This window comes from Anas platyrhynchos, chromosome 5 (assembly GCF_047663525.1).
Source record: "Anas platyrhynchos isolate ZD024472 breed Pekin duck chromosome 5, IASCAAS_PekinDuck_T2T, whole genome shotgun sequence".
NCBI classification, from domain to species: domain Eukaryota; kingdom Metazoa; phylum Chordata; class Aves; order Anseriformes; family Anatidae; genus Anas; species Anas platyrhynchos.
In genome coordinates, this window is record NC_092591.1 from 38321814 (window position 1) to 38347005 (window position 25192).

The 25192-nt window shown below is 37.9% G+C and overlaps 1 protein-coding gene across 28 annotated transcripts in view; it reads right to left on the reverse strand.

Moving 5' to 3' along the window:
• The window catches only part of GPHN (gephyrin), a 279461-nt gene that overhangs the window by 157229 nt on the left and 97040 nt on the right, over positions 1 to 25192 (reverse strand). For all 28 annotated transcript variants that reach the window (XM_072038874.1, XM_072038880.1, XM_072038878.1 and 25 more), the window contains one exon: positions 11887 to 11944. In XM_072038874.1, coding sequence (XP_071894975.1) covers positions 11887 to 11944 — 58 coding nt within the window. The remainder of the gene's footprint in view (positions 1 to 11886; positions 11945 to 25192) is intronic.

Here is a 25192-nt window from a genome sequence, read left to right on the forward strand (position 1 = left end):
GGTGCACAGTCAAAGAAATTTGGAGACCGCTGGTCTAGAATTTTATTTTTTTTTTTGAGTCAGTTTACCAGCTTGGTACTGAGCTAAGTACTCTAGTACAGAGCTCAGGAGATAGTATTGCATGGGTAATGATGGTACTATATTATGAATCTCAAACTATTTGTAATCTTGATATATTGTGGTACAAAAATATGTCCTGGAGGCTGAGGACATCTCTACCACAGCCTGCTAGTTCCTAACAGCAGTGTACTTTTGACTCTGACTTTGGTTCGTATTGCAAAGCAGGCTTTAAATCCTGAACTGGAATCCTTCCAGATAAAACTTATTTGGAAGATGGACTGCAGCAGCATACGTAGTCCACTCCAGCTGTTCCACAACGTTCAGAGAATCATACTAGAAGTAGTTTAAAATAAAACACATTGAAGAGCATCCGACATGGATGTAAGATTCTGAGCACCAAAGGTTTTACTGTACAGATGCATTTTTACCGTTTTGCAGGAACTGATAACGTAGACATAGTCCAAAATAAATGTTCAGCTCTTGGCATTAGGGATGAGATGACTATGGCTAAGGAAACCATTTTTAACTTTGTCTCCACAATTTTTGCTTTGATTTTGTTTAGCTGGAAGAAAACCATTTGTGGAAGCTTTTAAGAGATCAGTCAAGCCAACTTTCCACCTCTATTGTACTGTCAGAGATGAGATGAGCCACTTATCTGGCATACTCAATAAAATACAGAATTCACTTAAAACTTTTGATTTTGTATCTGTTCTTAAATATAGCTTCATCTGCATGAAAGCTCATCTGGATACATCTTGTGCATCTGATAATAAAAGCATCTGAGCAAACAAAATGCCTCCAGCCACATGGCTCAACACATCTGTTTATTCTGTAGAGTCTATTCTATACCATTCCATTATGAAATTTCCAGGAAGGAAGTTTTTTATTAGTTTTCTGTTAAACAATATCATTTTTTTCCTCAACTGTTTTAGACAGTGGATTATGCATATGATGGGGTAAATAATGACTAATAGGATTAGGGTACCACAAACAAAATAATCACCAGAGAAGTTTAATTAGTTGTACTCATGCATTCAAGTACTAAGCATCACTCTCAATACAGATTAGAAACTTGCATATGACAGGGAGGCATGTGTCATCTTCCATGTCTTCCAACCTGTGTTATTCCAATCAAACCATTAAAACGTAACAAAGCATCCACACAGAAAACATACTATGATAGCAAAATAAACTACACTATTTTAGCAGAATTATCTGCACTCTACTAGCTATCAATCTTTTTTTTTTTTTTTTTCAGAAAAATGCAATCTACTGAACCAGTTTCTGAAAAAGAGATGACTGCTGTGTTATGATCAGATAAGGTTTCAACTTCAGCAGTTTTAAGTGAATACTTTCTATTAGTAGGAATTCCTTTTTTTTTGGTCCTTAAAATCACTAAATTGTTAACAAATAGAAGACATACAGTCGAGGCTTCAGTGCCTGCTGTGTCAGTCTTCCAATTTGCATAAATTAAGCATGGGAGTTAATTTAAAATTTGCAGTAAAACTATGACAGAGTGCTGTGGAAATGCAACCACTTGTACTGTTTGTGAGCATTTCTGCTTCATTCTCTTCATCTGTTCCTCATATGCAAGTGGTTCTGCCAATGAGATCATTCTTATACCTCTATTATTCTCTATATAGAGTCAGGGGACTCTAAACCTTTTTCAGCCATACTATGTCATTGCTGTGACTGGGGGATCAGACCCTCGCACACCCTTGTATGTGGTGGGACACCTGAGGCTCATGCATATCAGATACCGTTTTGTGTTCTGGTCTGTTCCTTTCCTAATCATTCCGTAATCATTAATTTTTTATTTTTTTTCTTTTCTTTCCTTTTCTGCAGTTGCTCCTGAACACTGGGCTAATAGTATCCACCTTAGCACCTCATTCTGGGATTGCAATAAACCAAAGTCCTCTGTTTTATATGCAAATTTAGGATTTTTTCACACCTCCCATATACATTTATCTCCACTGAATTGCATCAGACAGTTTGTCACCCAGCCACTGAGTATTTCAATGTCCTTATTCCTATAGTTACACTCCATTTCTCTACATCTAATCACTTCCATAATTCACTAAGACACTACCTGTAAATAGCTGTGGAATATGAAGGTTTCTTACAAAAAAAAAATAACAAAAAAAAAAGTCCACATATAATATACTGACAAATACATACACGCATATATATACACACACACTACCAGTACTCATCTTTTTTGACAATCTTAAAAGCAAGAACTTTGAGAAATCTATTTACTGCAACTCACTCAACCCCCTAGCCAGTTACAATATGAGCAGTTACGATAGGACAGCATTAAATTTTTTTGATAGATCTCAAAAAAGGAGTCAGCAAGATACATTCTTACAGGGCAAATATAACCAAACAAATCTTAATGTAACAGGTCACATGGAAAATGACTAGGGCTTTTATATAAATTTGATTTACTTATCTACTTGCCAAAAGCAATCTGCTGCTTAATGAAGCTGAGCCATGTTTTCTCATCTCATCCAGGCTAAGTGTGATCCCACTTCAGAACTGGCTTTTCCAGTGAGACGGAAGCCACAAAAGGCATTGCCCGCTGTACCGGATCAGATGAAAAGAACTGTGCAGACAAAATAAGCAGGTACCCCAAGACCTAACCAGGTTTCAGGTGATGAATGGTAGAGATACGTACATAGCAAAAACTGAGCATGAAAGAAAGACAGGAAGAAGTCAAAGAAAATTGGTTACTATGGTCACAGAGAGAAGCTGAAACCTCATTTTTAATACAAGCTTGCTGAAAAACACTAAGAGATTTGTGAACAAGATTATTACCTCTTGTTGTTTGTTTCTAATTTCTAATGTTCATTTCTAAGAAAGATTTAATAGGCAAAGAAGACTGCAGCAATGAAAAATCTAATGCATGTTGATCTTCCCTCTTAAGGGCAGCAGCACAAAGAATGCTTAAACTCCAGCTAACCAAAGGCTTTAAAGATCAATATACTAGTTTGTCTCATAAATTAACTTTCAGCTCTTTTTCTTCTTTTTTTTTTTTTTCATCCTAGAGATACTTCTCTCTTTGGAGAATACCTACAGAACTGTTTTGTTTGCTTTGGGAAGTATATAGCATTGCTAAAATAATTTTATGTCATTAGTATAGCACTTCATGTATGGAGCCATGCAGTCTCTGAAGCCACAGAGCCTATGAAACATAAGATGAAGATAGCTGGAAAAATAAGGAGTGGTAATTCCTATTTCCATGCAGGCAGCTAGTGAGTATACTTTTTTGTCCAGACATTTGAAATCATTTGAAGAATGCATTTGAAGCTCTTGCTGGAACAGAAGAGGAGTGCACTCTAGTCATAATAGTGATCAGAATTTAATCACTAAAGATATAAAGGGATTTGGGACACCCTCAGATATTTGCTAGCGTCTCTTCCAAATCAAAAATAGTGGATGAGCCCCTTCAACATTAGATGCCAAAGGGAATGGATGCTCAACTTCCCCTGCAGTTGCTTGGTTTATATCATGTACCTCTCTCGCGGCAAAACTGAAGCAGAAAGGCAGAGAGGAAAAATGGAATATAATACCAGCTGTGGCAGCAATTGCATGTAAGAAATCCCATTAAATGCCAGGAACATCCACAAGTAGGGGGCTGAAACCATTTGTCCTATAATCAGGGAAAAGCAACACCAACAGTTTGGCCATGGTTGCTTTTATATTCCCACTGTACAGGCAATTTCTTAGTTGAGAGGTCTACGAAAGCCACGAATGTCCCTAAACAACAGAAGATGAAAGAAACAGATCAAAAGCCCGTCCAGTAAGTACTTTCTAAGCACAATAGAAAAGGCATTCTTATGAAACATATTTTGCTGGAGTAAGGGTGTGGCTGGACAGCGGTTCCAGGAGCACAGCTAGGTTTGGCGTTCAAAGTCTGGCTTCTAAGCCAGAATCCAGTGTAATACAGACTGTGCCAAAATTAAAGGGGGGGGAGGGGTCAATTTTAAAAGAAACAAAACTAACTTAAATCAATAAAGATCTAATGAGAAGGAAAACAGCCTATTAGAAGCAATAAAGTACGATGTAATGATACAATATAATGTAAATATCCAGCTGTTGACACGAACTAGAAAAACGGAGTGTATAAACACAGGGTATGGGGGAGAACGAGCACACTATCAGTACTGCAAGGGGTACAAAATCTCCAGCCTGCATGACTCTCTATACATGTGCTTATAGTGTGAATGCAGATACATGGACAAACAATTAAAGGAAAGCATTTTTTTGTTGTTGTTTCATAATAACGTTCTTGAAGAATTTGTCACATCATTTCACATGCAAATCTCTCATCTCATTCTCTCCATCACGGAAACAAAAAAAGTCTGTAACATCTTCTAACAATTCATACAGCAAGCAAAAACTCAAAGGTCTTTCTGTCATCTAAACAATGCAATTTACATTTTTTGTGAGTCATATGTAGCTTGGAAAAGAATCCTGATCAGTGATTGACTGTGCCAACACAGAGTTTAGAAATTAGCTTAGGAAAAAAATTCTGTGCACTTCAGGTGAACTTTAATTAGAGGGAAGCATGATGAGACATGAAGTTGATCTAACATAACACATCCCAGTTCTCAATTGTCCTAGTTGGATTTGTCTTCTTTATGGAAATTCATAATTAATCAAGAATTAATTTCATTAATGAATGAATGAATGAATTAATTAATTAATTCAGAATTAAGATCCAAACCTGGAAGCTTATCTGGGATTTTATACATTAAATTGAGATGTCAGAATAATGTCTGTTTTGTTACTGGTTGAATGACTTGCAAATTCTTTTTGAAACTTTCTTTGCATTGGTTGCATTGACATAATTAAAGTGTTGAGTGGAGTGTCAGATTCTGACGTGCACATTAAGGGAGTTAAAAGACAAGCCCTCGCTTTGAGTCCAGCATGTTGGGCAGCCCTAATCATGGAAGAACATGTGACCATCACACATTTTCTTCAAATCTTTTTCCACTTGTAAGCATATTTTGAGCATATGGTGATACTCCTTGTTAATACTCATTAGACATTCAACTGAAAATGTCTGTTTACATTGTGCCATTCAGTAAGAACTCTCGTGTCATGAGTTATTAATTAATATCAGAGAGGTAACAGAAGGAAAGGACTGGCAGAAAATCTGAGAACCAGAATTGTCCTTCCCACAACATAGATAGTAAAGCTTCTAGGTGCTTTATGTTTCTCAGTAACGGAATTGGTGGGAGTGCATACTTTCGACAGCTTGAACCTCTTTGAAAACTTATTTGTAAAGGCTACTGAAGGGAAAGGTTGTTTTTTTTTCTTTTTTTCTTCCAGACTGGTGTTGCCTGATGCTCACCAGTCTCTACGTATATCTAATTATTTGGCTTGGAAGACTTCTCCTCGAGGTACAACATAGTACTACAGTGGATGAGCAAGGCTGATATCTGCTAATGCATTTTTGCAAGTCTGAAAAGCTCCTTGTTTACAGGACAAATAACTTTGATATGAACTGAAGTCTAAAGAAAGCATGACTGTAGTTATACTCTCTCAGAAGTATGCTGTAATTCCTGCATTTAATGTCTTCATTAGTTCCTGCAGTATTTTAAAACCAGCAGGTACTGCAAATGAAGTCCCATTGCTTCATCTGGTGTAGAGAAATGACAGGAATGCATTAAATGAGAGGCAGTACATCCATGTAGGCATCCACTCTGGTTTTCCTTCTCTGATAGTTTCTCTGACTGAAGAGAAGATACCTGGGGCGCAATAACCCCAAGCAGAGCTACAGGCTGGGAGATGAGTGGTTGGAGAGCTGCCTGGCAGAGAAGGACCTGGGAGTGATGGTGGATAGTCGGCTGAATATGAGGCAGCAGTGTGCTCAGGTGGCCAAGAAGGCCAACGGCATCCTGGCTTGTATCAGAAACAGTGTGACCAGCAAGGCTAGGGAGGTGATTGTCCCCCTGTACTCGGCTCTGGTGAGGCCGCACCTCGAGTACTGTGTTCAGTTTTGGGCCCCTCGCTACAAAAAGGACATCAAGGTGCTTGAGCGGGTCCAAAGAAGGGCGACGAAGCTGGTGAGGGGCCTGGAGAACAAGTCCTACGAGGAGCAGCTGAAGGAGCTGGGCTTGTTCAGCCTGGAGAAGAGGAGGCTCAGGGGCGACCTTATCGCTCTCTACAGATACCTTAAAGGAGGCTGTAGAGAGGTGGGGGTTGGCCTGTTCTCCCATGTGCCTGGTGACAGGACAAGGGGGAATGGGCTAAAGTTGCACCAGGGGAGTTTTAGGTTAGATGTTAGGAAGAATTTCTTTACTGAAAGGGTTGTGAGGCATTGGAACAGGCTGCCCAGGGAGGTGGTGGAGTCACCATCCCTGGAAGTCTTTAAAAGACGTTTAGATGTAGAGCTTAGGGATATGGTTTAGTGGGGACTGTTAGCGTTAGGTTAGAGGTTGGACTCGATGATCTTGAGGTCTCTTCCAACCTAGAAATTCTGTGATTCTGTGAAGATCCTGAAGATCCTGTGATGGAAGACTCTTCTACCTTCTAGAAAAGTTTTGAGAAGGGGAACAAGTAATGATGTGTCTGTATGATTACCTGTTGAGTGCTCTCTCACTTCGGGAAACTAAGCACCTGTGACAAAAATCCAGGGAAGTAAATCTGCAGCATGGAATGCAACAGCAGTCCTGACTGATGCAGATGCTGAGCCATTGAGGTACTGACGCTTCTGACATAAATACTCCTAATTCATATGCCTATAAATATTCAACTCACTACACAATTTTGGTAATGCGGGATGCACACCTTTGATTATTCCCAACACTGACCACTCTTACTGAAAAAGGCACACATACATGTATGCACAGGCAGTATTCTAGATAGACCAGTATATGATCTGACAGTACACACACACACGATAAAATCATTTATATACACTCACATACAATGATGAAAATATTCTGAACACTCCAGAAAGGAAACCTTGGAAACACATTAAAAGTTACTGGGTATTGCAATATGGACAAGAAAATTCTTATATATATGCATATACACAGACATACACACATTATACAGGTTATTTTTGAAATTACCAATACATTTAGAAACATGCATTTCTTTTATCTTCTAAGGATACTTTTCAACTGACAGGCATATTATGGCTTACAGAGTTTTTCCTTTTCCACAAACTCAGAGAGACAGCTACAATAGTATTCTGCCTGAGATATAATTACTTGCATTAACAAAATCAATGCATCTGCATTCTTGTTTTCCCCATAACCTATTTTGAGCTCTAAAAGAAGTTAATCTACCACCTTTTCAAGAATTTATGGAAATGCTGTCAAAATGACTTCTTATTTATTTGTCATGGTAATTACTGCTCTCTGCCTAACAAAGTACCCCCCTTTGCCATTCAAGTAAGCAGTTTACTTTGCAAGGACTATCAGAAAACATGGTTATTCAACTCCTAGAAATTATTTCAGCAACCTGTCAAGATAAATCATATAATAAGAACGGCGCTATACTTCTTGCGTATTCTACCACATCAAAACCCTTAGTATTTCATGTTTAAAATAGGAGCGGGATACTTTTGAAGTAAAATAACTCTCAACTATTGTGCATGGAAGAAGATTATTTCCTCTCCACATGTAACACTCCAATAATCTCACTTGCTTTCTCTTTTATTTCCTCCTCTCCTTTTTCATAGAATCACAGAATATCCCAAGTTGGAAGGGACCGATAAGGATCATCGAGTCCAACTCCTGGCACTGCACAGTTCTGCCCAAAAGTTTAGACCATGTGACTAAGTGCACAGTCCAATCTCTTCTTAAATTCAGGCAGGCTTAGTGCAGTGACTACGTCCCTGGGGAGCCTGTTCCAGTGTGTGACCAACCTCTCGTTGAAGAACCTCTTCCTGATGTCCAGCCTAAACCTCCCCTGCCTCAGCTTAACACCGTTCCCGTGGGTCCTATCACTGGTGTTTACAGAGAATAGGTCACCTGCCTCTCCACTCCCCCTCGTGAGGAAGTTGTAGACTGCAACGAGGTCTCCCCTCAGCCTCCTCTTCCCCAGGTTGAACAGGCCCAGTGTCCTCAGCCACTCCTCATATGTCTTCCCCTCCATGCCCTTCACCATCTTTGTCACCCTGCTCTGGACACTCTCCAACAGTTTCATGTCCTTGTACTGTGGTGCCCAGAACTGCACGCAGTGCTCAAGGTGAGGCCGCACCAGCGCAGAGCAGAGTGGGACAATCCCTTCCCTCGACCGACTGGCGATGCCGTGCTTGATGCACCCCAGGCTACGGTTGGCCTTCCTGGCTGCCAGGGCACACTGCTGGCTCATATTCAACTTGCAGTTAACCACAACCCCCAGATCCCTCTCTGCAGGGCTGCTCTCCAGTGTCTCGTCGCCCAGTCTGTACATATAGCCAGGGTTGCCCCATCCCAGGTGCAGGACCCGGCACTTGCCTTTGTTAAATTTCATGCAGCTGGTGATTGCCCAGCTCTCCAACCTGTCCAGATCTCTCTGCAAGGCCTTCCTCAGCCAAGTCTACAACTCCTCCAAGTTTGGTGTCATCAGCAAATTTGTTCAAAACACCTTCTAGCCCTACATCCAAATTATTTATAAAGACATTGAACAGAACTGGCCCTAAAATGGAGCCTTGAGGGACCCCACTAGTGACCATCCACCAGCCAGATGTGGCCCCATTTACCACAACCCTTTGAGCCTTGCCCATCAGCCAACTGCTCACCCACTGGATGATGTTTTTGTTTAGCTGTATGCTGGACATTTTGTCCAGTAGGATCCTATGGGAAACCATGTCAAAAGCTTTGCTGAAGTCTGAAAAGATCACATCAGCTGGTTTTCCTTGATCAAAGATGGGTGATCTTATCATAAAAGGAAATCAAATTTGTTCGGCAGGACCTACCCCTCATGAACCCATGTTGGCTGGGAGGGTTTTTTTGTTCTTTTTTTTTTTTTTTTCTAAATATCCCTCTATTAAGGGAATTCCAAGCACTTCAAATCTAGAAGGCTACAACGTCTAAAGACTCCGCAGCCAGCAAAACAGCAGAAGAAGGCTCCAGAAATATAAGAAACTGTCCCTAACCCTGAAAAAGACTACACCTTATGTGCCTACTTTAGCTGTTTCCAGATACTCACTGGCACAGGGAGCTTGGATGATACATTTCCCCTAAACCCTGCTCCATCACTTTAACTCTCATTAAACTTCAACTCTCACTTCCCCTTGGCCTTTTTTATTTTTAATCAGGTTGTTTTAACTTTTACTGTCTTATACAACACATGAAACCGAGCACATGGTTGCTATTAAGGAGATTAATATAGATCTAAAGATATATCTGTGACTTCTTTTTGACTACGTCAGAGTAAATTAATCAAAAAATGGGTTTATCCTTTTGAAACAGCACTTGGACACTTAGAGGTTCTATCATTTGCTGCATATTTCAGAGATGAAAGCTACTTCAAATCGTGTAATATTGGTATCAAATACTAGATTATACAAGCTGTTCTCCGAGTCACACAAGATACCAAAAGGTTTGCTTGGAAAAAGTTTCTGAAGTTAAGACTCCCCCTATCTTTGCTGCAAGGTACTCAGTCTCCCTGTTTGGCAGCTGGTATTCATATATACATAAAAATATTTTTCCATATTTAATAATAGATTTGTCTATTATGCTTGCTGCTATTGTGTCATAGCATTTACCATCAGTGCCTCATTTCCTATGAATAACATCTGCTGTATTACAGCTTGAGAAGTTCAATCAGATAAGATGTGATAGGAGGTTGACTTCTGTCACAACCTAAAAAAAACACATTAGCTGAACAAAGCAAGAGAGTTACCAGAAACAAGTAAAGCAGGTTACTTTTCCAGTCATGTTGATGGGCCTGACTTAGAACAAAACAATCCTCCCTTCACACTTACAAACTGGCATAACAGAGATCAATGAGGAAGGTTCTTAACCCCTTTGATTCTCCCTAGGATCTCAGGCATTTAAACTGAACACCAGCTGAGTAAAAGAGAGCAGAAAAATCAGAAGAGGCTTCCTTAGCAGGCGTGGGGAAAGGCACATTCCGGTGACTATTGATCACACTTAACACAGTAACTTCCTAAAAATAAAATTCTTTCTTATTTCCTAGCACTCCATTTTTCTTTGTTCACTGAATTCTGCTTGCACAATGAAGCCAGAAATATCAGCTTCATTTTCTCTGTCTTGAACATTAAGAAATCCAAACCCATTGACATTTTGCTATATTAAAGGAGGAAGTCTGTGGTTTAGGGTTTTCGTGATTTTTTGTTTTTATAGTTTGGTGGTACAGTTCTCAAAATGTCATGAAAATATTAATCAACTTCATTAAGTTTTGAAAACCTTCTTTCTTTCTTTCTAATACTAAAGGCTAAATGTTGGATTTACCCTAATAAATCACATTACTCTTAGCAATTCCGAATAGAGGAGTCTGTGAATCTCAGAGGTAGGAAATAAATTTTGATTTTGATTATGATAGCGATGGCATTGATTCTGATGCAGATACACTGTATTTACTTACATTGTATTGTAATTTACTTGTATCTAATTCTTTGATGTTCATTGAGGAGAAATAAGTCCTCACAACTTTATACACTGCAAAATCATATCTAGATCAAATGATTATGCAACCACTTCCATTTACTAGATTTTACACTATTCTTGAATCTCTTCGCACAGCTGAAAATAAATATGTGAAACAGCACAACAGATTAAGTTATCCTCATCAGCAAGTAATTGGTCAGAATAATTAAATGTCAATCCAAAGGATTGCCGATAAACAACCAGTTACACAGACCATGCTATCAGATCTAGGCCAAATTCCCATAAAACACCAATCTTTTACTCCACTTAAGAACAAAATTGACACAAATTGCTAAAGTACTTGGCATGAGTGGACTCAGCTAAAGTAAATGTTGTTAAAATGCACATTGCGTTGGAGTTAAGCTTCAATATTTATTGTTGTCACCCCTCGAAGTCAAAGACATGTTGATGGTTTTGAGTATCAAAGATTTCATTCTATCCTCTTTTAAGACAGAGATAATAATGAAAGAACTGAACGTGCTTTTGATCACAGAAGCAAAAGGTCTCTACATTTGTATTTATTTATTTATTTTTATGTCAATGTTGACAAGAGTCCTGCATCTGTATTCTGGTATCTAAACATAGATGCATCGATTTACACAAGTTTTTGGCATCAACCCTACTGAAGTCCACATAAGCTGAAGGTAAACTGGACTTCTAAAATTCTCTTTTAGATGCCTATACATGGATCTAAGGATTTTACTGTTGACACCACTTCTCTTTTTTCTTTCTATAACAGTTGATTAGAATTGAGTAGACAATAAAATGTTCCAGAAGTGTAAATATAATAATCAATTAATAAACTGGAAGAAAACGATTATTAACAAAATTATTTAATAGTAAAAAACCTAAGATTTCAATGGACAATTTTTAATGTTTTGGATGTATAAAAGATGTCAGGATGAACACTTACAGAAGATATATTTTATTGATTAAAAGAGGGACTTAAAACACCTGGAAAGGACAAATGTTCAATTTCATTTTTAATTTTTAACTTGAGATATTTTTTCAGAAAAGTAATCAGTTCAGATAATTAATACTTATTATCATTCTTGTATCCTATCTTCAGAATTTGTCAAACAGTACAGTAAAGAAAGGTCATATACTCTTTGTGTGTCTTAAAGCACGAAACAACACAGATTTTTTTATGCAGCATTTCTATAATTCTCCAAGCAAATAAATTCAATGTTGAAAGGTAGTAATACTGTACCTTGATTTCTTCTATTTCGTCTGGCACTATCTTGTATGCAGATATAGTCCCACCCAACCTGAAATTGGGAGAAGAAAATATTCTCAAAAACAGTAACACAAAGCACAGCATGCTAATGGTGCCACAAGTCACTCCCAAACGCGGAAATCCCTCCTACCAACTAGGAGGTAGACCCCACCAAACCCCAAAACAACAGAAAAAACAAAACAATACAAAACAAACAAAGAAACAAACAAAAACTTTCCTTTCTTCTTCATGTGATTAAAATAAGCATTAGAAACAAGATGTCCTTCACTAGACCAAAAGGGAAGAATTAGATTAACCAAGCAGAATTACAATTACCATCACCAGGATGTTATTCTGTACGTTAACTGCCATCAGCCACCATATTCTACTATCTCATTTGTTTTCTAAGTTGTACAGATGAGTTTAAATATTTAAAGCCTGACAAGTTTTGTGCTCAGTGTTTCACTGAACTGCTATATTGACTTAAACGCATCCAAGACCAATTCTATATATTGACATTTCTTAATTGTACACAAATTGTATCACAAACCGCACAGACTCAATGGCTTCCATGTTTGAAGTCTCTGGAGATCATGATTGGTAATAAAAAGTGCAATGGTAGGCACTGATCTAGAAAAACAGTTTTTTCGTTCCACATTGAACTTGCTGAATAACTACAATAAAAGGCAGTTTTTTGCCTTTTTGCCTGCGTCCTGCAAAAGGTTATAGTAAAAAATCATTCATACATTGAGGATGCATAAACAGCATGTACTATACACATAGTGGTACATCCTTGATGGCTAATATTATATTTTCCCCAGAGACATTCAAACATGGCTTATTTTATGAAGCAGCATCATTGGTAGTGACAATTCAGATCTAAAAATATAATGGCATTAATGACCTCCCTGCTGGCTCTGTACAGCAACACTAGTGCTTTCTGGGTCCTACAGAAACAGAAATCACATATGAAATTATTTATTGTAAAGCCAAGGAAAGCTATCAAATGTGTATTATCCCCGTTATGAGATGTTTCCCTTACAATTGTCAGCATTTCTACATTGATGTATTTCCTTACATTTTATCTTGAAATTATTACACATAGTGCTTACTCAACCTAAAAAGGGAAGAAAAGACTAACAGAGAAAGTACATTATGGATTTCCCCTAAGTCCTGCCAGCCAAATTTCTACAGGCAAGTCACTCCCAAAATTGAACAATTTGAAGGCTCTAGACAGAAAATAGTTTGCTTAAGAAAAGTCAGTTCTAAAGCTCACCACTGCTCTAAGTAATCCTCGCTGTGATTACCAAAGTAGAGATGGGATCCAAACACTTCTACGCTCAAACTGATCATGAATGGGACAAAGCATAGTGATGGTTCTCTCCCATGTCTTCTGCAACTTCCACAGTTGCTCATCATCAGTGCAGCGGAACATGAGAGAAAACAGAGACTTATTCTTCACCACAGCAAGTACAAATGTGAGCTTTTACTCTTCACTGCATCCTTCTTTGTTCAAATGGCACTGCCAGGGATAGCTGCAAGAAATTGGTTGTACCATCATGACAAGGGCTTCCCTCATCACACCATGACAAGGTATGGCTCTGATGTGGTGCACATTAGAGTTGCACATGACCTGTTGCGCAGGTCCTGTTGCATGAAGCCCACAGGACAATGTTTTTTCAGTTGTTTCTGATCCATTCCTGCCTGCATGCTGAAGTACCCACAAAGTAACAACTTCAACTTTGCATCCTCTAGCAGAAGGGAAGGACAGAGCCTCTGCTGCCAGAACTCCACCAGAGGGAATTCTTTATTGGCCACCCCTGGCACAAGCACTTCCTTGGAATAAGTCAGGATTTTATTTTTTTTTAATGAAAATAATAATTAATGCAGTAAACTCATCTGGCTTGCTTAAGCCATTAATTAGCATCATTTTCTGCAAATACTTCTGCAAAATTATGTGTCAAGAGTTTATGATACTCTAAAACTGCCAAGCTGCAATCCAAATTCTGGCACATTTTAAAGTAGTTGAACATTCCCAAATAGGACATTTTTCTTGATGAAACAGCTAAATGCAATATCATTGAAAATGTCAGTTATCACACTTTCATGCTTCTGAAAGTGAAAGATACATGAAAAGTTATGCTACTGTTAAATAAAGTCTCTCACCTATAGCTTCAGATCTCCACATCTATCTTAATACATTTCCAATCCTATAATGACAGCTTTAACTTGGAAATCCAGACTACATAAATAACTAATAGCAAACTTGAAACTGTAAAAGAATAATAGGCACATAAATATTCAATTCCATATATGTTTCAGAGCCAAAGCAAAGTTCTTAAATAAGTCTATCTTTTCTTCATTTCAGAACATTAGATTTCCCTTCATTTATAACTACTGGAAGAGAGATCGACTATAGCAGATTGCTCGTTAATATGATACTATAGAGGACATAATAAGGATATTTGACTTTGTCTACAAAGTTTGGTGGTGAGCTTCACACAAGTTTCAAGGCAGCACACACAGTAGGAGGATCCAATTAACACAGCCTTAACAGCTGAGTGAGCAAAAATGATTTAAGCTGCCTATTTAGCAGCCTATGAGTACTGTAACAATAACAGACAGATAAAATTTAGAACTCTGTTTTTTTTTTCTGGTGTTTCTGCAAAACGTCTTGATAAATTTCACTTTCATGCACAAAATATTATACCATATAATTCACTTGTTAAAGTCAGAAGCAGTTGTGAAACATGCCGCATACTATTCACTCAAAAATCATAAATCGCAGTTTATTCCAACCTCATGGTAAATACTCTGAAAAGAAATTTGAAAGTGCTTAGTTCTGTGTTACTGTATCATTACTACAAATCTCCCACAATCAGATAAGCCCATAATGTAAGGGACTACACAATGCCAGGCTCACACATAAAAAAGATACTGAGAAAAAAAAACATTGTGATGAATGTTAAGAAAGAACAGGAAACTCTAGGCAGAAAATGAAATTATTGAAAATCAAACAGCGTACCTGACTTAAGGAAAACATTAGATTTCAAAGATTTCTCTGAATTACACTTAGGCGTCACTATCGACTGCAACCTGTCTGGAATTTTGCTTGTTATTTTGCAAATCCTCAGTTTGAACACTGACACTTGAATACTGACACTTGAAAGAATAGAGGCTCGACAGGAGGCTTCAGCTATACAATGCACCTACAGAATGAATGATACACAGCGACGCGAGGCAGAGTACCTGCCCTTGGAATTCATTTTGTCATTTTCTTGAGAGGAATCTCTCTTTGCAGATTGGTTTTGTTCACAGGCTACCAGAACATTTTATATTAACTTTTTTTGATCACGGTATTTCAAGAAGCAATTACACTGCAATCAGAGAAGCAACGGATAAGCTAGCGTGAGTACACATTAACTACCGTAGGTTTTGTACACCAGACTATAATGCAGCAAAGAACATCATAGAAGGCCAGAACTCAGTTCAACAGGGACTCGTTTTTTGTACAGATTCACTCTTCACCTTTCACACAATCTGGTTTTATTATTATGTTTTTCTCCTGTTGAACAACATAACATCCAGCATCTTGGGACACAAATGGCATTTTCTCTCAGAACAAGTACATAACCGATCGAAAGCAAAGCTAAATATACAGCCAGCTACTTCCATTAGGCTGAAAAAGTAGTCCCAAACTTCATCCAGGGAGACTTAATGCTCTAAGTCATTCTCTTCCAAACTGTAATAATCTGTCACTATAGGAAGCTACATGATTTAGTAGCGAAATTATTTGAAATACTCGTTAGTTCTAGGGTTTTTTTATGCGTATATACAACAAATAATTTCTGAAAGGTGCCACAATTTACATTCACATTTCTATGGACATCCATCTCATCAGGTCTGTATATACATAACATAGGCACTCCAATTCTCTAATTCCTCTGAAGAAGAAGGGAAAGTATTCCTACATGTACAAATTAGAACTGACACACTAAAAACGAAAGAACCACAGCTTATATTGAGTTAAACTGGTTGAAGTCTTTGAGGAGAGAATAAGAAGAGATAGGACATAAATTCCATCAAAATCATTACGAAATACGAAATCTCAAATCAATGCTGGCACAACAATTTGTGAAAGAATACAAACTTTTAGTCTTTTTTAAGGAAACTATTTTAGAAAAAAAAGTGCATCTCAGGATGACATGTAATGCATAGACTGGGTTCAAAGGAAGTTCACAAAAAGGATTTAAAAGAATGTTGAAAGAAGAGTTTCTATAGCAACCTGAGAAATCAGCAAAATACAGGAGAAATACTGAAGTGAGGTCAATACGGTTGTATTGGAACAGATGGAAGCTTTATTATTTCACAAATTAAAGCACAACATCACTGAACAGGGAAAACTTGAATTTCATCCAAGTTGAGCAAAGTTAAAAACCAGGAGGAACTGTGCTCAAATGGAAGCAAGAAACAAAGAAGCACAGCCCAGACACACTGTTAGTAAATTGAAAGATAACTCAAAAGAACAGTTTAGTAAAAAATAAAACACAACTGTTAGTAAGGATAAACTATTTGTTATTTTGATATGAAAACCTTCAATGACCTGTTTGCTGTATATTTCAACGTGCTAACTAAAACAGAAACTGAGTTTCTTGTTGTTTTAAAATACTTATTCTGGATATAAGGTTAGAATTGTCACCACGTTATTTTCCACGCAATTGCAAGTTGGACTTTGGACTGGTTTGCCCCTGTGCCCCTTTGTGTATGCATGTTGCACTACATTATCAGTGCCTAATTACAACTTGTGCTTCTGCGAGACACTTGTGAACCAATAGCGCTCATTGTTCGGCTTTTATAATGTGAATTCTGACCAAAGAGATGAACATGATCTTAATACACAGTTCCACATTCAGTGACTGCCAGAAGAAGCTGAGCCATTGACTCATCTGCTAACTTAATAACTGAGTCATACTGAATGCAATAAAGTCAAATTTCTAAAAATATCAGTGCAGCCAGCTTGGCTGCTGTCATTTGCTGAAGTTCTCCAATGCCACTTTAATTACCATTAATCTTTCTTCAGATACATCACTCTGTCTAAATGATAGCAAGTTGTCACTAAACCTTCCAGTAAAACCCTGCTTCCTCTTAAAAGGAAAGCAAAACACAAAACTCTCTTTTTAAGATGTATTTATTTATTTATTTATTTTTATTACCTACCATCAGTATGTTTTGACTGATTTATAAACCAAGCAGAACATTTAAGGGAGAAGGTCCTTGTGAGCAGACCAAGTGGCTGGGAGCCAGGCTGCCCCTTGCTAATTCTAAGGGCAAGGTCATTTTATCACAGGCCGCTGAATGACCACACATTTATACATAATGCTACTCCTACCAGAGCAAACTGACAGGGACAGCACTTGAAGCCTACCCAGCTGGGCTAGCTGAAAGGTGCCCCGTGAGACATCAGTAAAGCACTGTGTCCGGGATCACACATACAGCTACACGTCCACAGAGTATCCCAGGGAAAGAGGGAGCAGGATTTAACGTCAGAGGAACTTTCCCTTCCTCTACCTGCAACAGCACACATTAACGCACACGCAAAGCTACTTTAATTGCTACTAGTTTCTACTGACCTTTCAGAAATTGTTAAAACGCACTGAGAGGAGGTAGTAAGAAGGCATACATACTATTTTGGGCTCCCTTCCTACACAAGAGAACGTTGGCAGGCTAGAGCTCCCATCCCTGGCTGCATGCCACTGATGAATTCTGCAAAGCAGCCTGTAAAGTGCTTTGGGAAGACAGCTGTGCTTACCTCAAGGTGTGTGTGGGGAATTACATGATGAAGATCCACTACATGTATTCTTTTTAAAACATGAATCCAATAATTAGATCCTTGCAAATCTGTTTTTTTTTTTTTTTTTTTTCCTGTTTCTGTTTCTTTTTCTCTTTCTTTTTCTGTTTCCTTTTCCTTCTTTTCCCCAGTTTTTAGGCTAACTTCAGGACACAGAACTCAAAAACTTCACAGAAATAACACGATTGCAGACATGCTCGCTGTCAGTTCATATCTCTTAAGAACAACTGGTTTTTTACCTCAGCGCCCAGGGTACACCTCTACATGACAGTTTTGGGCATTACTGTTGCCAGCCAAAAGACAGATCTATAGACTGTTCCCCCTTCAGCATGCAGATTACTGACTGCCAAACAAAGAAATGTAAAGGCAAATTAAGGGGAACAGGGAAAGCAACATCCCAAAAAACTTAGGCTTGCAGGCACTGGCTTCCACCCAAAAAAACAAGTGGATGCAGAGGATGGATGCACCACCACTTCAGTGGCACAATATTTTTTTTTTTACTCTCAGGATGAAGAGAGATACTGGGGAAAGGTAGAGGAAAAATGTCTGAAGCCATGTCTGAAAATGTCCATTCTAGAACAAAGCTGTGTGCAATTAATCTTTAAAATGTGTGTCTCCTCAGAGGAAAGATCGCTATTTCATGCTTTCTAATAGCGTAGTAGCACCAGATTACAGCGAGGGACAGGCTCTGCATCATCATGGCTGAGAAAGAGCACAGGGTAATTCTCCACTCTGAATTTTCATTATAGGTACAGCATTTTGTTCCAAGTAAATCTGACTTTTAAAGTCTTCTCAAATGCCAGCACAATCTGAAAACGGCCTTTTCATGTAGCCCAACAGCAAAAAGCCCACTTCTGTGCTGGATGCATGTGTGCTTATAGCACAGAGGAACGATTGTACTATGCTCCAGCTGATTGGTAATCTAACTATGGAAATCATACATTAAATCAAACAGACAGAAATGTCAGCTAGATTTAAGTAAAAACGTGTTCAGTGACTTTGAAAGTTCCCACCGGGGCATCAGATGCTTGACCAGCCAGCTCATTAAACAACATGAGCAAGATCTGAAATTTCCGGAGAGAAAAATATGCAGAAGCGGACAAAAATCATTATCACAAAAACTGTCACATTCTCACCACTTAAACAAAGAAATGTATATTTCATACTTATGCTGGGATTTAGTTGGTAGACTGAGGACTTTGAAAACACTGTAGGAAGTATTTATAGTAAGGCCCAAGACAATAATAAAGTTTGATCTTACTTTGTCCTGTAGGAAACAGTAGGGTAAGGCAAAGCATGTATTTGCATTTTTTTCTAGCAGGTACATACCTAGGAGAGACACAGAGCATTTGCATATAGATTGCTAGCAATTGCCTGTCACAAAATCCTCATGGACCTCAACAGAAAGCAAATTTTTTGGGTGCCTGAGAGTGACCTTTCTGCCTCTCATGGAAGACACTGCAAATTAAGGGATTTAGGCAATTCGATAAGGAAATGAAAGATTCCACTAGCAAATTACCATAACAGCTTGCAGAAACCTATGCAGAAGGATAAAGCTATTTTTGCTGACGCTCCTATCACTTCAGCTGAGCTCTATTTGCTTCTATCCAAATGTAAAAGAGAGACCATCTGAATCCAATGGGAAGAACGAGAAGATTCCTCCTAGGAGGAGAAGTTGATCCACAACTGGTAGAAATAGTAAAACTTGCTTTCTTATACACTAGCAATGACCACCTCCCCACAGACCTTCAGTATCCATTAGAAATTTGATTTTGAAAATCTTCACTTATCAGAATCTTCACCTACCAAAACACTTTTTTTTTTTTTTTTTTTTACCACACATACACACTTCTCACACTCCACTACGATACCATCATTTTCTTCCCACTAACTTCTGCGTTTGTTTTCCCTTCCATTTCTTAAGACGATCGAGGTAAAAAAACTACATAGCACTAAGTCTGTGTGCATGCTTATGCCAAAGATAGTAAATATTAAATGTTTGTTCCAAAAGGAGATTAAGTTTGGATGAGATACGTAGAAACAGAAGATGGAATAGTGGAAACGCAGGGACCCCTGATGAATTGCAAATGATAGGCTGACAGGAGCAATCACAGTCCATTCTACGATCAGGCAGGAAAGCATCCAGAAAATCTTTGAATTCAAAAAAATACCAATAATGACTAAACACAAGAGCAGGACGACCCAAACTCAGGAAGAAAAACACCTGGATATGAATATGCGGAAATAGTCTGATCATTCTGGATTCTCGATCATTTTGGTACTTCACAATTAAGTAAATCACAGAGCATATGGAAGACTGTCATAAATTTTAAATATATATTTTTTAAATCCTACAATTTTGAAATGACATGAATGGTAGTATCTGAAGTGTCATGAAGGAGTGACAGAGATGAGCGGCATTCATACGTGAACGGGGCTAATTACAGGGTCAGTGACTTGTGTAAAATCAAATAATGAAGACCCAGAAAAAAAAAAGAAAGAGAAAAAAAAAAGAAAAGCTCCACCACTTTAAAGTGCTTTTTCCTTTTTGCATTCTGGATTCTAAACAATTCACTGGAAATGAATGTTCATTCTCCTTTCCTACAACATCTGTGTCTAAAAACAGTACAAACTGCAAGTCTCTGAAACTCCAGGATGCAGAGATACAAAACACTGTTGTTATTCTTGAGGACAAAATAGTTCTTCACAGTATTTCACCCTCCCAAAGCTCTAACATCTCATTTATCTCCACCATATTCTAGAGGATATAAAGCACAAATATAACCCAGTATATGATTAATGGCAGTTTTGTTGTCTGAATTTCTCTAGACGGTTAAATTCAGAGGCAGAATTTGCTGGTTTTTTTCCTTTCTTTTTTTTTTTTTTTTTAACACATTATATATATTATATATTCCCCCATTTATATGGCCATGTGTGGCCTAAATGGGAGAACTAATCTGTGTTTAAATTACTGTCCTGACTCAACAGATTTGTAGTGTATGCTATGGGTTGGGGAATGTGGAAGGAAAAAAACAATTGTTCAGCCAGAGAATGGAGTCATACTAACAGAACAACTCGATCCCTCCTTCCTCATACCTAGGGGGAACCTTCTACAGACAAATAGCATTATTGCCAATACTGAAAGTGACATTTTATTCCATGTCTAACACAGTTATCGCCATTCCAGATAACATGCAGTTATCTTTGAAGTCAATATCTGTACTGTACAGCTGCTTGTAAAATACTTCTGTAAGTTCCAAACTGAAGTTTTTGAAAAATATTTATTTGCACTTTTTTTTGTATATTACTAGCTATAAGGGTTTTCAGTGCTCTTATTTTTGTTTTCTGTAGTTATCATTCCCTGATTTCTTTGTATATAATAACTGCCAATAAAATGTTTTGAGATCAATATAAAACTACTGATCTACTGGCTCTGCTATTCATGTCATAACTCATTAAAAATGGCCCTTTCAATATTCAGACATGGGGTAGGAATGCGACATCTGGACCTTTGACAGTTTTAGAGGTCTTTGAGTGTGGATTTATGCATTTTCTTTCTTTCAAGTACTAAAAATAAAAGTATTTCTAAAGAGCTTGCACAAACATAATCCATTTGTGAAAAGTAATTGTTTACTTTACTTGCAGCTGTAAGTCACCCTGTAAGTCATTATCAGCTACATTCTGCTGCCATCTATTTTGCGTGATGTTCTCTTAAAAGTAAAAATTAAAGCTAGATAGAGCAATTCCCTCTGTCTCTATTTTGCCAAAGGCCATTTCTTCTTTATTACTGTTCTGCTACAAGTACGGTATTTAGAAAGAAGGGTAACCCACCTCATGATGACTGAAGTTTTTTTGTTTGGTCGGTTGTTTTAAGATATAACTGTAGAAGGTTACTGAGCACATTACACACCATCACATTTCTTCAGATGACAGTGACCATAGTGTCCCCCATAACCTCAACATGCCTCTAGATCAAATCTCTTGATATAGGTGAAGAGGAGTGAAAACAAACATGGCATTTATATATCTGTAAAATAAGTAACTTTCTTCAAGTGTAGTCATTTATATTCCACGACAGCAAGCCATGGTCAACTTGTGTAAAGATAGCAGAAGTGACAGAAGGGTATCTCTTCCAAAGCAGAAATGTAGTCTGGAAGTCTCTGTCACGTAACAGAGTCTTCACAAATCACAACTCCACACAGGTTTTCAAAATTTTTTAAAAGGAACAGAGACATCCCAGCTTCCGGCACGCTCATACTGGTGTCATCTTCCAGCTAACAATGAATTTCATACATACTAGAGCAGTCTTGAAAGAAACTCATGCAGCAGTTGGCAAATACCTACTGATACTGATACTACTGGCAAATACCACAGATAGCTTAGATGTATTTCTAGGCACCTGAAATACCACGTTAACTGGTATTGTAGAGTCACATCAGAAAACATTAAGCAATGTAGATTTTGCTTCCACTGTACCCCTAGAACAACCATAGGACTATACGCCTGACTACCAGTCGCCAATGACTAACACCACCAACACTAACATACCAGTACTTAGCACGGCACTTGCAGAGCCACAATGCAGAAGGGAATTCAAAGACGGTTAGGAAAACTCTACCTGTAAAAAGGTACTAACAGCAGCAGAGCATATGCATGCCCCTCACAGAACTAAAAAATACATGAATATCCTAAAAAATACATGAATTTGCATACAGAGATACCTGGGCTTTATGACTAGAATCCATTCAGATCACTGTAAGAAACTGTAATTTTCTTCCTACATCCAAGTTTTTTCCAAGGTTTTACCAATCTACAGAAACTCTCAGATGAAATTCTTATTCATCTAAAGTATTTGCAAAGAAAAGACATGAAGGAAACATCAATGTGATTACAGGTCAGATGACTTCTCATAATTAATTGTTTACACAAAGTCAATAGTTTAGATATTTAAAGATTATTATGCATCAAAAAAAAACACAACAACATCAAATATATTCATATATAATTTATTATTAAGCTATAATTTATAATTATCTGGTATTTACATATGTACAGTTTTAATTAATCTATAAATTCTTTTTAATATGTATTCTTTCATGCTTATAGTTTATTTATGTGGAGTAGCAATTAAGTTCTAAAACACATACCAAAAAATAATAATAATTGCTGGAACAGCCAATACAACTAAAACCAAAATTTTGGTTCTACTGAAGGAAATGAAGAAAATTCCCATCTGACTTCTAAGAAAATAAACAAACAGAACTTATGTCAAATTCAACTTACAACCTACCAGTAACTTAAAGTTCCTGCAGATTTTATTTAACTCCATACACTTCACACATACACTCCATACACTTCACACAACTATTGGTTCAGTTGTGACCTGAACAATATTAATTCTTCCTTCAAACAATATAAGTGAGAAGAAATAAATAATGAAGAAAAAAAAAAAGCATGTGACAATGTTCTTCGCACGTAACAGTTCAAAGATATCAGTAGCCATAAATCCAGCAATACTTTATACTTGGTTGCAGGCTTATCTTTAATTATGGCCATTTTTAGATACATCTGAAAAAAAAAGAAAGTGCTTTTCTTACATGTAATTTATGTATTTAAAGAAAAAGCGAGAATAGTGCACATATTTTTAAATTCAAACTAGACCTTCAGAATGAATCTGAAAATACGTGGCCCTCAAACAAATCAATGAGATTACCAATGCAAATTTTCTTACTGTTGTGCTATTACTATAGTTTGTATCTGTTTAAGGTATACTAGGTTATTGTCTGCATTGAAGCTTACAGTTTTGTTTTGTTTTGTTTTTTTCCCAGAGGAAAAAGCAAAACAAACCAGGACAAAATAACTTCACTTGAAGCCAGAATATGTGTAATTATGTGTAACACTGGTTTGGAAATTTCTGTTTAGCTTCAAGTTCTGAAGAAACAGTTCTGTTTTAACTTAAAAAATAATTCTGAACTATGAAAAATAGTTATGAACACATGGCCATACTCTCCTCTCATTCATGAGCATGACTCTGACACCTGCAATCAATGCCCAGTTTTAAATCACGGAGTAAATCAGGCTGGAAGGGACTCTGGAGATCGCATAGCCCATCCCCTTGCTCAAGGAAGCTTCAGTGAGGTCAAACTACTCAGGGACTTGCCCACTCCTGTCTTGAACATCAAGGATAGAGATTTCACAACCTCTCTGGGTTTACAGCTACAGTGTTTGACCACCTTTGTGGTTAAAAAGAAAAAGCAACATTCCTTGTATTTAGTCAGTTTCCCATGTTCCAACTTGTGCCCATTGACTAGCACCCCATTACCTAAGCATCTCTGAGAAGAGTCTGTCTCCATCTTCTCTGAGTCCTCGATTAGGCAGTTACAGGCAGGGAAAAAGACTTTACCTGAGCCTTCTCTTCTTCACGCTGGACAAACCCAGTTACCTGGACCTGCTAGCTACACTCTCACTAACACATCCAGGGTGCTGGTGGCTGCCTTACTGCTATGCATAACACCACCGACTCGTTCAGCTTGTCCATGAGGACTCCCAGCTCCTTTTCTGTAGAGCTCCCTTCCTGGTTGGGTGGCCTGTACTCTATTTTTGCTTAGAGTTATTCAATCCCAGCCACAAGACTGTGCATTTGCTTCTGTTGATCTCCATGATGTTCCTGTCAGCCCACTTCTCCATCCTGCCCAGGTCATTCTGAATAGCAGCCTTGCTCTCCAACGTGTTGACCACTCCATCAGGGTGTCTTTCGCAAAGCTGGTGAGAGTAGCATCTGTTCCATCATCCAGGTCACTAAAGAATGTATTAAACAGTACTGATGCCAGGACTGACCCCTGAGAGATGCCACTAATTACTGACTGCCAGCAGGACTCTGCTCAACCGATCACAACAATAAGCCTGGAAGCCCACTGGGTTTTTTAATCCCCTTATCCTTCTCAACAAACCTAGGAGGAACCTAGTCCATAAACATACTTCAAACTAATTTATTTCAAGTTCCTCCTTTATTGTATTTTTCCTGCCACAATGCCCGTTGAAAATATCTGTCAATAATTAAGCTTCCAGCAAACCAAGAACATTGTTTACTATGCTACCGTTATTCTACTGCTGTTTTCTCATGATCTCCTGCTTACTTAGTCTACCTCTGTTTTCTTTTGTCTGACATTGTAAATTTTTGGTTTCAGCACTGTTCCTGTGCTCTGTAATTACACGGAGCCTATTACAGCCACATTCTAATTTACAATTAGGGCACTGAGGTACTGTAACAATAAAAATCATACGAAGTAATAGTATCTATGACTCAGTATCTGAGACTCCTGGATGGTAACTGGAACAAAAGCAAAACATAGCAAGCAGCCATGAAAACGAATATATTAAAGAAGTATATTATCCTTTTGAACCTCAACTTTTAGGATGGGCTTTTAGGATGGATTGCCAAAGAATACTGAT